Source organism: Ziziphus jujuba, chromosome 10, assembly GCF_031755915.1.
Source record: "Ziziphus jujuba cultivar Dongzao chromosome 10, ASM3175591v1".
Classification (NCBI taxonomy): domain Eukaryota; kingdom Viridiplantae; phylum Streptophyta; class Magnoliopsida; order Rosales; family Rhamnaceae; genus Ziziphus; species Ziziphus jujuba.
Window position 1 is genome coordinate 10,274,286 of NC_083388.1, and position 16,083 is coordinate 10,290,368.

The 16,083-nt window shown below is 32.2% G+C and overlaps 2 protein-coding genes across 4 annotated transcripts; one reads left to right on the forward strand and one right to left on the reverse strand.

Moving 5' to 3' along the window:
* The first annotated feature begins 5,618 nt into the window (after positions 1-5,618).
* LOC125421195 (uncharacterized) lies at positions 5,619-9,022 on the forward strand. 3 transcript variants are annotated; one of them, XM_048469296.2, is made up of 10 exons: positions 5,619-5,751; positions 5,856-5,941; positions 6,079-6,126; positions 6,220-6,308; positions 6,491-6,544; positions 7,471-7,538; positions 7,663-7,712; positions 7,864-7,961; positions 8,320-8,356; positions 8,545-9,022. In XM_048469296.2, the coding sequence occupies exons 1-9, from the start codon at positions 5,690-5,692 to the stop codon at positions 8,350-8,352; spliced, it is 588 nt and encodes a 195-aa protein (XP_048325253.2). In that variant the 5' UTR covers positions 5,619-5,689; the 3' UTR covers positions 8,353-8,356; positions 8,545-9,022. The 3 variants fall into 3 exon arrangements, with proteins under 3 accessions (XP_048325253.2, XP_048325252.2, XP_048325254.2); XM_048469295.2 differs by lacking the exon at positions 8,320-8,356; XM_048469297.2 differs by lacking the exons at positions 7,471-7,538; positions 7,663-7,712; positions 7,864-7,961; positions 8,320-8,356; positions 8,545-9,022 and adding exons at positions 7,007-7,175; positions 7,335-7,407.
* A 543-nt stretch (positions 9,023-9,565) lies between these two features.
* Positions 9,566-11,954, reverse strand: LOC107405110 (aquaporin TIP1-2). The gene is made up of 3 exons (XM_016012122.4): positions 11,747-11,954; positions 11,336-11,586; positions 9,566-10,147 (listed from the first exon to the last, which is right to left on the reverse strand). Exons 1-3 carry the CDS (start codon positions 11,877-11,879, stop codon positions 9,773-9,775), a joined length of 759 nt encoding a protein of 252 aa, XP_015867608.3. The 5' UTR covers positions 11,880-11,954; the 3' UTR covers positions 9,566-9,772.
* Between the last annotated feature and the right edge of the window lie 4,129 nt (positions 11,955-16,083).

Here is a 16,083-nt window from a genome sequence, read left to right on the forward strand (position 1 = left end):
CCTATAAAAAAGATTAAACCTTTTAAATTTGAGCAAAAGTGGTTACTTGGGAAGAATTATAGTGAAGCAATGCTAATAAATGGAATTTTGAAAGAAAGGGGTCTCATGCATGGCTCTCTATAAAGAAGTTAGAGAACTATTGAACCACATTGTTAGAATGAGGTCATAATCTATGTGGGAATGCTCTCGAAAGAATTCAAGTCACAAAGAATTCTTTGGTAGATCTAGAAAATAAATGTACCTCTTTTGGGTATTTATTAAAGAAGCAATGGTTAACAAAATAATTAGAAGACATATAGAAAAAGGAAGAATGCTATTGAGGCCAATGCTTAAGAGTAAATTGGTTGTCATATAGTGATTGCAACACAAGTTTTTTCCATGCAAAAAAGGGATTTTAACAAGATTGTTAAACTGAAAAATTTTAAGGGTAACTAGATAGAGGAGGAACATTGGCTGAGCACTCACATAAGAGATTATTTCTAAAATATGTTCAGGTCGATGGGGTAGAGAAACTTTGACAATGTTTTGGAGATGGCAGAAGCTCAGGTTACACTTGAGATGAATAATGTGATCTTTCATCCCATTGAAAAGGAGGAAGTGGAATGAGCTGCATTCTTCTTGGGTAGCCGAAAGGCTTCTGGATCTTATGGTTTCCTACCATTCCTAGTGGAACACCTTTAAGGAGGATCTTTTCCAAGTTGTTCATAATTTTTAGATCAAGCTTCTTGCTTCAAAAGTTGATTTTTGCAAGAATTTAATGTTAATTCTAAAAGTCCCCCAACCCTAATAGGTCTTTTAATATAGTGGCATAAGTTTGTGTAATTTTTCTTACAAAATTATATTCAGGGTTCTAGTGGATCTTTTCAAAGATCATCTAGATAAGCTTATTTCATAGAATTAACAAGCCTTCATTTGGAGTAGATAGATCCAAGATAGATCCAAGATAACAACATTATTGGCCAAGAAATTTTCCATTATCTCAAGCTGGTGAGATGGCCCTCAAAATAGATATGTCCAAGGCCTATGATCATGTGGAGTGGGATCTCTTGAAAGTTTGGTCTTGAACATGGGTTTTGATAGGCACTGGGTAACCTTTGTTATGCAATGTGTTACAACAGTCTCATACAGTGTAGTCATCAATAAGGTTCATAAACCAAGTTTTATCTCAAAAGGAGGTTTACGTCAGGGTGACCTATAGTCACCATATTTGTTCATTCTTGTTGCTAAATCTATCGCACTGATGTTGTCTCAAAGGATCCAGTTCAATTCAGCTAGAGGTTATCTAGGTGGCTTGAAAATCTCAAGACTATCCCCTCTGGTTTCACATAGTTTCTTAATGGACGACAACCTTTTATTTTTAAAAACTACACAAAGGGAATCCAATACTTAAAGTAAAGTTTAAAAAAAAAAAAAAATACTATAAGGCTTTAGGCCAATGCATCAATTATTAGAAATCTAATGTCTTTTTTTAGTTTTAACATAAGAAAAGATGATTAAGACATCATATGTCATTCCCTGGGTGTGGTGTTGATGAGCGGATTGGACAAGTATTTAGGACTCTCATTGCAATGGGGCTGATAAAAAAGGGGAGTTTTGTCAAATTTGAAGCATAGAATTTTGAAAAAGATGAATGGGTGGAAGGCAACATTGCTCTCTAGTGCGAGGAAGGAGATCCTCATCAAATTAGTAGTCCAATCCATCCCTATTTACACAATGTCCATTATATGTCTTCCAAAATCAGTTTATCATGACTTTTCTTCAACTGCCTACCAATTTTAGTGGAAAAATAATGGAAAAGGGTGTGGTATTCACTGGATCAAAAAAGAGGAGCTAGCAAAGCCAAATGACAAAGGGGATTTCGGTTTTAGAGACCTGCACCTCTTCAACATTTCCCTTCTTGTCGAGCAAGCATGGTACTTTTAGACATGGCCCAACTCCTTATGGGTTAGGGTATTGTCTTGAATTTACTTAACAAAATCTTCATTTTTGTAGGTGATTTCAAAGCAATCTGCTTCTCTTGTGTGGAAGAGTATTCTTGTGTAGGGATGTTTATTGATGGTTCACAAGATGGCAAGTTGGTGATGGATTGTCTATCAACCCATAGGAAGACAACTAGGTCCCTCCAAATACCGTTTGGAGAAATTATCAATTATAAACATAATCAAGGTCTCAGATTTAATGATTCCAAATCATAATGCATCGAACATGCATGGAGTAAGATCTTTATTCCTAGATGATATAGCTAGAAAAGTTTTGACAATCCAAATTGATGCGAATCCGCCCAAGCTCGCACAATCGACAACTCGCTGGGGTACTGATCCGATACGGATGAAGACTGAGCCGATCACTAGGGCTCAAGCTAAGAGGTTTAAGGACAACCTTGCTGGCTTTATCCAGGAAGTAATTCATTCTCAAAAAGGCTTGTCCATACCTGAAGATAAAAGACCCGTTTTAAGCATCCAACTGGTGGAGGCTGATACATCGGACAATCATACTTCAGACATTTTATATCGGACACCCATACATCAGACATCTGACCTTGGACTTCAAACTTGGGACATCAGACATAACTTAGTTCGGACACCAGGCAGACATAAGTTAGCTCGGATATCAAGCAGATATAAGTTAGCTTGGACATCAGACATAAATCAGCTTAGTTGTCAAACTAGTCAACTCGTTTTCTAATTTGCGTTTGACTTTTTGGGTTTTTATTTATTTATTTGCAGGACAAATAAGTTTAGGAAAGTTATTATTTTATTATTTTCATTGTAAATTAATTAATTCCTACTTCAAAATAAGAGAGTTAATTAATCCAAATTAGATTAGGAAAGGATGTGAAATTAGGCAATTTCCTAATTGGATTCTATGTTGGCTGAAATTTCCTAAGCTTATTTAAAAGCTTATTTTCAATGAGAAATCAAGCTTCAATTTTATATAGAAAATTATTTGTAAGATTGAATTCTCTTTATTCTTTTGAACACTTAAGTGTTTTAGTTTGACTTATCAATAGGCCTTCCATCACCTATTGTGGCGTCTTCATTATATACTAAGGTTTCTAACCACAGGTTGGTTAGGGATCAAGGTGACCATTAGAACTTGAACATAATTAGATCCGGGCTAATATAATACGGGTTTAGGAGCAGGTCGTTTTAAGTTCGTATCACAAATTTCTTAAACAGGGTTAACATTCTTTGATTTGGCCCCACTCAAAATCTACCAATTTCTTAATCAAGTAATATTATCATTGTTTATTAGAAAGTGAATTGGATAATTTGGCATTAATAGATCTTAACTATTCATAAATATCAACAAAGGTCCAGAAGCAACTTTGGAGTTTTAATGTTCTTCAAAAAGTAAAGCATTTTCTATGGAAACTCTTGCAAGACCAATTTCCCATCAAGCTTAACCTTATCAAAAATCATATCATCCATGATAGTATTTATCCAGTTTGCAAGGGGGGTGAAGAATCAATGATTCATTTATTTGGAGGCTATGCTTGGATCAATGGAATTTGAATGCAACTGGGCTTGAATAATTTAATCCCCTTATCTGCTTAAGAAGAATTTTTAATTTGGCTTCATGAGATTTCGCTAAAGTTTAGTGAAGATAAAGAGAATGGCATAACAAGAGTTAGCTTTCTTTGCTATATTTGTTGGTACATTTGGACTAGTTGAAACAAAGTTTGCATGAATCCACAAATCCTAACCTAGAGATCACTTTTAAAATGGCAACTGAAGCTCACTGGGAATTTTTAAAATTAGAGGAAGTTATATCCAGTTTAAGACCCTTGCACCAACATGCTCCATAGAAAAATTATGATTAAAGGCATTCATGGAATCATCTACCCTAAAAGTTTGTTAAAGTTAATTATGATGGTATTTTTCACAAAGATGAACATAAAGGGGCGGCAGGAATCCTGATTAAAGGTTGGAAGGGTAATCCAGTTCATGGGATTGCTATTCATTTGCGTGGCGACAATGCAATTTCAATAGAGGAGCAGACCATTTTCCATGCTCTAATTATAGCAAAAAGGATGGGTTTTGACAAAGTGATGCTTGAAACAAATAATGCAAACATCTTTTACACTTTAACTTCAAGCTCGCCTGAATGTGGTTGGCAGTTAAATGTTGTCTTAAAGGAGATAACAAACATAAGAAATGGTTTTCTTAGTCTATCTACCATTTAATTCCATGGGATTGTAATAAATGTGTTGATTGGATCATAAAAAAGGCCTTTGAAGGCTTATTGCCACTTAACTAGGATCCTACCAATCAGCTAGAACCTTTTAAGCTCATTTCTTATGGTTTTTTATTAATAAAATTTTTTCTTCTTGTTCAAAACAAAAAAAAAAAAAAAAAAAGAAGAAGAAGAAGATTTTAGTTGATATGTTTACAAAAGTTGTCGTATTAGAGAAGTGGAAGTTGTACAGAGACATAGCTGAAATATATAACAGGTGACCATCAGTTTTGAAATATGGTTGGAGGGGGAGAATTGTGGGGTCTAGCCTTCTCCTGAAAGTCTAGCCCATCAAAAATCTTTACTTGTTTCCTAAGTTTAGTTAATGGTTAAGTTTACTTATAACCAAGTTAGTTTGTAAAAAAACACAACCTTATAAGCCTATAAATAAGTGCTAGACTTTTTAATTTTAGTATCACAGATAATATAGATTTTTTAGAAACTCTAGAAAGAGCTTTGAGAGAATTTTTTTTTTATTATTGTATTAATTTTAAGAGAAAAATAATAATATATCTTTTTCTTTTTAATCTTTATGTTTTTGTTTTTTTTTTTTGTATTTATGTTTGTTTTCTATATTTTTCGTGGTCAGAGAATCATAACAAGTGATATCAAAATCAGTACCCAAACAAAGCTACATGTATGCATGGGATAAAAATCTAAGGTGATCAAACAGTGTTTAGCCTTGAATGGTGGACTGCGATGGTGAATTTAAACCCCATGATTGAAGGTCGGAGTTTGATGGCATGAAATTTTATATCGAGGTGATACTGCAATGGGAATCTCCATGTCAAGGGCACATAAAGAAGTCATGCCATAAAAGTTTCATGTAATAGGGTGGATTGGGCCATGGTGGAGACATTTCGACAAAATGGGCATAGAATGGTAGTCATCAATTTGAGAGGGTGAAAAGTGAAAGAGGTGATCATTAATTTGAAAGGGTGCCAATTAGAAAAAGAGCTTATGGTCCTTAGTTTGAGTAGGTGATTGTAGGGTATACTATCATAAGTCTCACATTTGCATATTCTAAAGTGCATATATGAAGTTTATGTTACTTCTTCTATAATTAATATTTAGAGTAGAATCCCAAAACTCAAATGACTTTTGGTATGAAGTGTTCTTCCAAGGAGAAAAAAGTAAAAAGTAAAAATAAATGGCATAGCTGATGAAACAAAATTATATAATTTAATATAATAAATAGTTAAATTTTTAAGAAAACGTTTTGATGAATTTTTCATAATCATATAATAATATCTGAATCTGAAATTTAAAAAATATTTTGGTGGGGAAATAATCCAAAGATCAATGACGATAAAAAGGACCGTGATGAGAAAATTAACCGGAGAGGAATATATATATATACATATATATATATATATATATATATTTTAAAGAGGTCCTGTCCATAATGACCAAGTAGCATTTGGGAGTCCCTTATCTTTGCAGTTCAACGCCAATGATGCCTCGACTTTACAACCTCTATCTCTTCGCTTACAATTCTTTTCAGACTATCGGATGGTAATAATAATACCATGAAACCCACAACTTTCTTTCTCCGAATTCCCTCTCTTCTCCTTCCTTCTTCTTCTTTCTCTTTATCTTCCTCAATTTTTCCATGGCAGGACAATCGCTGTCTTTAGAATAGCAAGCAGCTTCATATCGAGCAGGTCCCTAAATGGAGCCTACGCTTCATCTGGGGACCTAATTTGTTAGTACTTCCTTCATTTCAGTCTCTAATCGTATTTGGGTTTCTTTCAAGTTCCCGAGAAGATTCAAGAATCGCATATTAGTTCTTGTAATCGAAATGTAACTTCTTTTTTTTTTTTTTTTTTTTTGGTACTGCAGGTTTTCTGCAGACTGCTGCGTTCTTGGAAATTATACACGGAGCCATTGGTTGGTTTTAATACATATTTTCGTTTTTAGTATAGTAAAAGATTGATTTTGAACCTTGTGTTTTTCTCATGGTTGAACATTTGGAAATTTCAGGTCTTGTGCCGAGTGGAGCTCTGCTTCCACTGATGCAATGGGGAGGAAGGACTCACTTTCTGCTGGCGATTGTTCGACAAATAAATGAGGTTTTCCCATAACTTACTTTTCCTACTTTAACTTCAATTTAAACATTAAAAGGAAAAAGGCCTTCTATATTTGATCTAGATATATATATATATATATATACAGAGGGACAAGTTTCCCTGTCTTTGTGGTATGCATTTCATGCACAAATTGATCACAACCCATTATTGTAAACTTTTTGCAGGTCCAAGAATTGCCATCGGTTTTTATAACTTTCATTGCTTGGAGCCTAAGTGAGGTAATTTTGTTTAATATATCAAGTTCACATGTTGATACTAGTCTGCTGCACTTTGTATAATTTAGGTTATGAAGCTAGAGATTTAGTTTTTAAGCTATGATTTATGGACATATGTTGCAATTTTGTGGTAGACGATATTCCGTTCTTACTTTACAGCCAATGTATCAAGTTCACACGTTGATACTAGTCTGCTGCACTTTGTATAATTTAGGTTATGAAGCTAGAGATTTAGTTTTTAATCTATGATTTACAGACATATGTTGCAATTTTGTGTTAGACGATGTTCCATTCTTACCTTACAGCCATTGCTATGTTTGAAAGCATTGAATTGAAAGGGATCTCTTGGACTATGTTAAGACAAATTTATTGACAACACCGGACCAACATAATCAATGTTGTATGGTCTTGCAGACAAGATATATGTGGAGTTTTAATGAGAACACCTGCATTTATATGATGTAGTCGAAGTTGCCTAGCTGCAATGCCATAATGAAGATGAGATTTATTTTGATAATGGGACTTGGGAACACAGGCGAACAAGATTACATCCTTTTATTTGCGGCTTTCAATGGCATAGAGGGACTTTGCACATATATTGACTTCAACCAACTGCTAGAGAAGCTTGTTTTAAGTAATAGACGCCCCTGGAAGAAATTTTCTATTTAATTCCTTACCATGCATTCATCTACATGAAGATCAAAATTTGGATGGGATTTGCATCATTAACTTGTTATTAATATGCATTAGGAAAGTTGTTTCTGACTAGGGCATTTATTTTCTATGTTTGCAGTCTGCACAGCAAATGAATTCTACCACAGCAATATCATGCTGAACTCAGCCTTTTGATGCATTATGGATAATAATAGTATTAACTCACTTTTTCTCTAGAACTTAAAGCAGTTTATTTCTGTTTGTGATGCACGCAGGTAGTTAGATATTCACATTATGCTTTGAATTGCATTGGAAGTTGTCCATATTGGATTACCTATATCAGGTACTCTTTCTCCTAATTCCTTAAGATACAGTAAGACCAGACATTATTTATGAGCAAATACATGCCCAGTAACAACAACAAAATATGACTTTTCTTGTTTCTAACACTTTTTCTTTTATTTTAGGTATACTGCATTCATCTTGCTGTATCCTGTGGGATTGATAGCTGGAGAAAGTAAGTGCATGGTTTGCGGTTTATCATTACTTCTCTTTTTTAATTTTGGTTTTAGCTGCATGAATTTGTTATTATGCAGAACCATCATTATCAAGCAACCTCTCCCCTCATTTGCAATCTTTTCTATAAATCATTAATCATCATCATGCAGTGTGGCTAATGTACCAAGCACTTCCGTACATAGAGGTGAAGAACCTCTATGCCGATTTCTTCGCTCACCTGCATTTCAGCTATTATAACTTTGTCAGGGTATGCTTCTAATATTCCCCCCCGAACATTATAGTTAGTATCTTTCATACTTTAATTTGTGTTTGCAATGAAATTATGTTTTTCCCTCCTGAACCCGGGATTATGTTTGACAACTTGTGTTTGTGAATTTAAAGGAAGTATTATTTTGTTTTGTCCTTTCACCGTCTATCAGTTGTGTGGCTATCATGATTTTTCTTGGCTATCCTGACTTGTTTGCTTTAATAAAATGGAATTGGGAAATATTTAAGAATTTTCTTGCAAGGCATCCCATTTGTTTCAGTGTTTGGTATATTTTGCAATTGGGATTGCTCGCCCTCTCCTTAATAATAAATTCACTTCATTACTGTTCTAATTCCAGGATAGGGATGGATTATTAATTTGGACAAAATAAAATGGTAACTATACATTACTTGTTTTCTTTGCCCTTTAAGTTCTTGCAAACGTCGAGGTCTTTTTTCCATAAATAAATGATTTTATAATGCATTTCCCTTGATTGAGCCCTATTCATAATGTTAATGTTGTTAACTCCATTTGCTTGCAAATCTCTATTGCTTATATATTTATATTTTCTTTTTGTTTTCAGGTTTTGCTTCTGGTTTACCCGTTCCTTTGGTTGAAACTTTACCTGCATTTGTTTAAGCAGCGGCGTTCAAAACTGGGTAAGCACCATGAGAAGAAGAAAAAGTGAAAGACCAGTTTTTGTTATGTATTCCATTTTAAGTACCACTCACCGTGGTTTTGAGACATTGAGAAGCATGTACTTATCCACACTTGCATAATTGGAAATTTTAGAAAGTTAGAAATAACTGGTTAATGGTGGAGTAGCTTGAAACACCAATTCCACTGGTCAGATTCAGAATTGTGATTTAGAAATTTGAACAGAGTGGTTTATTGGTATTTTGCCTTTTCAATTCAAAAGGATGTGTTATTTAAAGCCTTTTGCTAGAAATTATAAAGCAAAATTCTCATTTAACGCACATATTAGACAGTTTAAATGTGTGGCTATGCAACTTATATGTAAAGGTAACATATTAAAATATCTTTGTTATCCTTGTAATCTATTGATAATAGCTTGAGAATTCTCTTTAAGTTCTACAAATATCTACTGTCTTTGGACATAAATAAAAAAATTTGAAAAAAAAAAAAATAGAAGCTGGAATTTTCAGGTTCCTACCACTTTCTATATGATATTAACTGTGGAAGTAGACTGGTTTTGGGGCCTAAGGTTTTCACTTCCGGTCAATCCTAGAATAGGAAAATTGTAAATTTGTCCCTGTAAAAATGCTCATGGTTTTTTTGGCTGGACACTACTAAAAGCGCTTTTATCTATTAAAAGTGGTTTTATAAGTTTCTAAAACACTTCAAATCCTTTGTGGGTTGGAAGGCAGCCCGTAAAAATGCCACTAGCTCGAGTGGCACTTCAAGAAATGGTTTTGGGGTTGCCATTTTTTTTTTTGTTGTTGGTGCTTTTTATTTATTTATTTTTTTATTTGTATTGAATGGTTGCTTATCTTTTTATCTATATATATATATATATATATATAACTGGTTTACTATTTTATTATGTCAGCAGATGTTTTCCTATACCTGAACCCTTACTAAAATTTGGCACAAAGAAAAAGCTCTCTGAGCAAAATGATTGTTTGGGGGGGTGGGGGGTAGGAAATAACACAAAACAAAACAAAACAAAAACAAGTGGCAAATTTCACAGTGGATTAACAATTAACAAGAGCCAAATACAAAACGACACCGATCAAACCAACCACAGCATGAATTGAAATTTGAAAAGAAACCCATCCATCGCTGATATACTAGTAATCGGTAGTGGGGATCTGTTCATGTGTTGTTGGGCCAATGAAGATGGTCTCATAGACAAGCCCAGCAATTCCAGCACCAATAAGTGGACCCACCCAATAGACCCAGTGGTTATCCCATGTCCAGCTGACAACAGCGGGTCCGAATGAGACTGCCGGGTTCATGGATGCTCCATCAAAAGCACCGCCGGCTAAGATGTTGGCTCCAACGATGAAACCGATGGCAATGGGTGCAATTATCCCAATGTTGCCCTTTTTTGGGTCCACGGCTGTTGCGTACACTGTGTACACCAGGCCAAATGTCATCACTATTTCAAAAACGACTGCATTCCATACACCCACCCCTGTTGATAGGGAGAATGCCGATGTCTCCTGCATTTTTGGTTAAACAAAATTAGAAAATTATATACATATATGTACATATTTTGGAGGTGGGGAGTCTAAGTCTTTATATATATATATACATATATATGGATAGATAGAGAAAGTTTGTTGTTTATAAATCTTATAATAAAATTTTATCCAAAATTTGTGGTGTAATAAAAAGCATATGTTACATGTAGAACATTAGTCCGTAAAATTTTATATAATAAATTTTTTTTTAAAAAAAAAATTATTAAAAAGCTAATAAGTATTTGGTTATAAATAAAAAAACTACATTAATTGTTCATTAAATTGTATTAAATATTTATTAAATTTTTATATAAGATAAAAGAAAAGAACTTTTTTAGAGAAGTTCAAATTTTGTGCTTTTCTAAAACAGCTTAAAAAAGTTTATTTTTCAATCAATAAATACTTATTAATTTTTACCAAATATTTTTATTTTTGGATAAAAGGACTTTTACCTTCCAATAAAGTTTTTAAATAAACAAAAAAAAACCTGCCAAACAAAACCTAAATATGAGCAAAAAAATTTATCTAAGATTCTTAGACATAAAACTACCTCTCTCTATATATATATATATAAGATAGAAATTTGAAATCAGCAATATTATAACAAAATACTTTGGCTTTTTTTTTCATAAACTTCATTAATAGAACTATAGTCTATGCTATAGTTCAGTATTGAGGTGGCATAGAATTACAAGTCATTTTTAATTCTGAATTATGCTTATTAAAATTTTCAATTAACTACAAGTCACATTTTGAGGCAAAAAAGAAAAAAAAAAATTGCTAAGTTACATTTTTTTTTTCTTTGACCATAAACTATGTTTATGTTTTTAAAATTGTAAATTTTTATTTTTTTTAAAAAGTATATAATTAAGTGAATTGATTAATTGGTGTTTCAATATAGTTTGGAAATTTTTAAATTTTATTTTACTATTTATTGTTAAGGTTTTAAATACCATTACGAAATTGAACCTATACCCAACATTATTCCATTAACTTAAAATCATTACTCTTACCAATTTTATTTATTGAAAGTGATCTGTGAATAATTTGTATGTTTTAATAATATGTATCTTATCTTATTTTATTTTTCTGTTATGCATTTGGGAAATTTTCTTTTTTTATCAGATTTTCCTTGCTAAAAATTGATATATAGTGCCAACATCTTACCAATCCACCGGTTGCAAACTTCAGAAGCAAGCAAGCAACAACAGAACCAAGTAACTGAGCAATCCAGTACAGGACACCCCTAATAAGAGTAATGTTTCCACCGACGAAGGCTCCGAAAGTAACAGCCGGGTTAACATGCCCGCCTGAGATATTCGCACCCACGGCAACCGCCACGAAAAGTGCAAAAGCATGAGCTATGGACGCCGATACAAGCCCAGCTGGTGTGGTTGAGCCATTGTCCGTGAGCTTGTCTGTGCCAAAAATATATATATATTTATATTAGCAACCCAATTTTAAGTTACTATAAAAGGAAACATCAAGGACAACCCAAATACAGAAATGGAAATAATTAAAAAAAAAAAAAAAAAAAAAAAAAAACAACAACAACAAAATTGAGTTTTGTTTCCTTACTGAAAGCCATGCCGGCGCCTTCACCGGCAAAAACGAAGATAAGCACCGAGATGAACTCGGCGAGCGCCGCTTTCAGAGCGTCGGGTTGGCTCGCCTCAGCCGGGTTTCCCACGGCGATTCTAGAGATCGGCATTTTGGGAAAATTGGTATTGGGTTTAAGCTCAACGGTTATAGGAGACTCTGTTTTTTAAAATTTTTCTGTTTATTTTGTTGGTTTGGTGAGTGAGAGAGACTATAAATAAACAGAAAGTGAAGGTTACTGGGAACCGGAATAGCCGGTTTTCATCCGGTTACAGCTAAATTTTCAACGACAAAAAGGGAGGCCGGATTTTCTGGCGGCCACCTGTGTTTGTCCGTGGTGACCAACTAGGCGGGCCTCCCATTCGTTCTGGTTATGACACGTGTACGGACTGATGTGACTGTACCGGTTTGACCATGGGAAAGGAAAATGATCGTCACCGACTGTTTTTTGGCAGTGGTGGTGGGTCCCATTCAATGATTACTGTAGCTTTCTGCTTCACCGACCATTGGATTTGTTTATAGGCGTGGGTAATGTGGACCAACGTGATTAGTTGTGCTGGTTTCATGGTCATGCACTAAATTAACTTCAATTTTGGTTATTAAATCTTTCTCTTTTGTTTGTATAGATAGTAAATGGACGATGATATCATTGCTCCAATGATATAGATATAATAAGTTGGACTCCAACGAATATATATATTTACAGTAATCCGATGGATGATTGCTTTAGGCGGCTTTCCTTCTTACATACTAGAAATTTTAATTTTTATGAGTTAAGGTTGTGTAGGTGATAATACTTTAAAATATTATACGCCATATCAATTAATGGTGTTCACACATACATATATCAAATCTCAGTTTTCTCAAATTTCCTTTTTTCCAATCATAATTTCTCATTGGGTTATTAAGAGCTAAAGTTCATAACTTCATGATTGTAGGTCTTATTCTTCCAGCCTTTTGAAAGTTACTCACATTTTCAAGTATTGGTTTACGTTTTTTTTTTATTTTTTCGTACTTTGAAATTTAAAATTAAGCAATCCAGAAAACTACGTACCACAGGTTGAGACCTAAACAGGAAACGATGATATTAGACTATTTAAGTGTCTCGAACCTTTGTATTTCACCAATCTTCACTTTGCATTCTCTTGTATTATGACTAAAAGTAGAGAGAAAAAAATGGTGACGATGAATATTGTTTACTAACAGTCTTACATATATATATATATATATATATCCAATCGTGCATGTTGTATGCATATATGTTATTTTAATTTTATATTTTTTGGTCTATAACATATGAATTCAGATTAATTGCATGTCCTTAATTGTCTGATTCACAAGTTTTCCACATAATTTCAAAATGATTATGTATAAAAAAAATTATTTTCGAGATGGTAAATTCGAGTTTGGAATCATTTGTACGAGAAAATTGTGACTTTGGTATGTCCCCATATGAACTCAAATAATTATATTGAATTGACGTGTTTTAATAAGAATAACATTGAGATAGCCAATTGGGAAGCAATTTAAAATAATTAATATCAACAAATATTTAAAATAAATAAATTACATATAATTAATTAAAACAAAAAACAAATACATTATCAAACAACTTCTTAACAAATTAAATGTATTAAAATTTACCTTATCTTTTGTGAATAAAAAAAATATACTATAGCATTAATAAAATCTATATACCATCTAACAATTTAATTAATTGACAGTTTAAAAGAATTTATTTTTTATATTAGAATTTTAATGTAAAGAATCAATATAATTATTTTTTATCTCAAATCAATATAGAATTAAACTCATCAAATTAATATAATTATTTCAATGAAGGTCCCAAAAATGTGCAAAATAGTGACAGATAACAAAAGTGGTAATGAAAATATTCGTTGCCGTAGGAGGTTCAAACGGTCAAATTAACCCAAACCCAACTAAGGAATAACAATAATTAAAACGTCATATTTTGTGGTCATTATATTATCCTATAACTAGCTATGAATTAAGCTATAGCCTATAGCTCCATGAAAATATAAATTTATACCCACTTCTTTTTTTTTAATTTTCCTGGGAATAATTAATACCAACTTCTACATCATGCATTATGTTCTCTGCTCCTACAACGATAACCACTACCTTCTTTCACAGAATGCACACATCCACAGGCAACTGCAGTGAACATAAAACAAATGTCTGACAACAACATGTTCGCTTATATATGCCCGATTAGGGCCCTAACAAATACATTTATTTCCATGAAGCCTATAAGCTTTTTTCTGTTAATTAATTTGGGTTTGATTTTATATACAGCTAAAATGAGTTGTTAAACCTAATTCAAAAATTAAGTGAAATCAAGATATTGGACTAGGTTTGTATTTGTGGGCATATATATATATATATATATATATATGTATATATATCCTCCTATTATATATATCAAGCCGACCATATATATATGAACACCTTTTCGAATTCTAGTGACGTCTAATACAAATATAATATGGTAACGATATTAATAATGTTTGAGACAATGGCAGTAGTACTTCATCGTGTCCACAAACGTCACGTAATGAAGCTCCATGTTTGATTAAACTATGTCATGCATTTCTGTCTCACTCTCTTTTCCTATTTTATATCTTATCCATATGCTTTTATATATTGGACGGCTTGATGATCATTTCGGCTTCTCAGGTTTAGTCCAAATTAAAATGGTACCTCATCCTTAATAATATTCTTTTCTACCTTTACCTTTTGTTTACATCTTCAAAGGAGAATATATAAAGCTACATCTTACATAAGATTAGGTCGCTTTCCTATACTTGGGAATTCAAAATACCCAACTTCTTTTTTATTTTTTATTTTTTATTTTTTATTTTTTATTTTTTATTTTTTTAAGGGAATCCTAGTGATTCGTTAATAGTAAAAATAAAAATAAAATAAATTGTTTTTGAACTAATTCGTATAACTTCTTTGTTATAAATTAGAATTATGACTCATAATCTAGGGTTTGACACTTACCAATATGCCTCCATGTACCAAATTCAAATAATAAATGTTTTTTTTTTCTGGAAAAACCAAATAATAACTCAACACAAAAGCAAATTCAAAGACAAGATTTCATGGTTAGTAGTTTTGATACTATATTAAGTTAATATAAATGGTAAAAGTTTAAATTTAAAAAAAATAGTCTCAGTTATATATACTTATATATAGAGAGTCAATTTTTTATTTAAAAGTTCTGATGATTTTTCCATTAGTATCTTTATTATTAAATGTTAAATTACTTTAAAATTGAGATTTTTAAAAATATTTTGATGAACTATATAAACTTGGTGACATATTAAAACTCCAATAAGGCAAAGAGAATCCTATCTAATATCATTTAAATCTCAATCAAATCTTTAAATATTAGTTCTTCAAGCAATTTAAAAATCAATAAGTGAAATTTTAATGGAAAAAACATCAACATTTGCTAATAAGAGAATTTCTACCACACACACGTATATATTAAAACTGAGCTCCGTAGAACTATCTCTTACTTTATTTAAAAAGACATAATAATGTGGATAATAAAAATGAGACTAATTAATTAATTCATTTGGCTTTATATGCTAATTATTTTTTCAAAAAAAAAATTAATACTAAGAGCATTATGGTAAGTGAATTCTTAAATGTAAACATTTAAATTTCTATTGGATTATGTGGATTTCATTTTTAATATACACATTAGCATATCTCCCAAATAAACCACGATATGACTCCCAAGAGAACATTTATGTATACTTATATAGCAAATTATCATATAATATATTAAATATATATATTGGATTTTGCTATGATGTGGAAAGTTGCCTGCATTTGGTGGGTGACAGCTATCCAGTTGTTTGACCCTCGTCATGGTATAAATCAGACGATCATGAATGATTATTTCCTATTAAATGGTGAGCATGATTTTTCCCCACTATATAATTTTATCTATATATATATATATATATATATATATATAGTCTCGTTTCTCTTGGACTACGTCTCTTAGGAGAAAGATCATGTTTCTAATGGTGAGCATGATTATTTCCGAACGTCATGTTTTAAATCAATTAAGAAGTACTGAACTAGATGGGTAGTTTCTAATTTCCTTGTGTCTTGCAAAGTGAGATTCATTCAAATAAAATTATTTATTGGAAACTCACAATTTTAAAAAGGAATTTTGAAAACTAACCAAGGTGTGATAAACTTATCAATTATCACCCGTCCAACCCCCTTTTTTTTTTTTTTTTTTTTTTTGGCCTTTCAATCAAAGTTTATGGTTT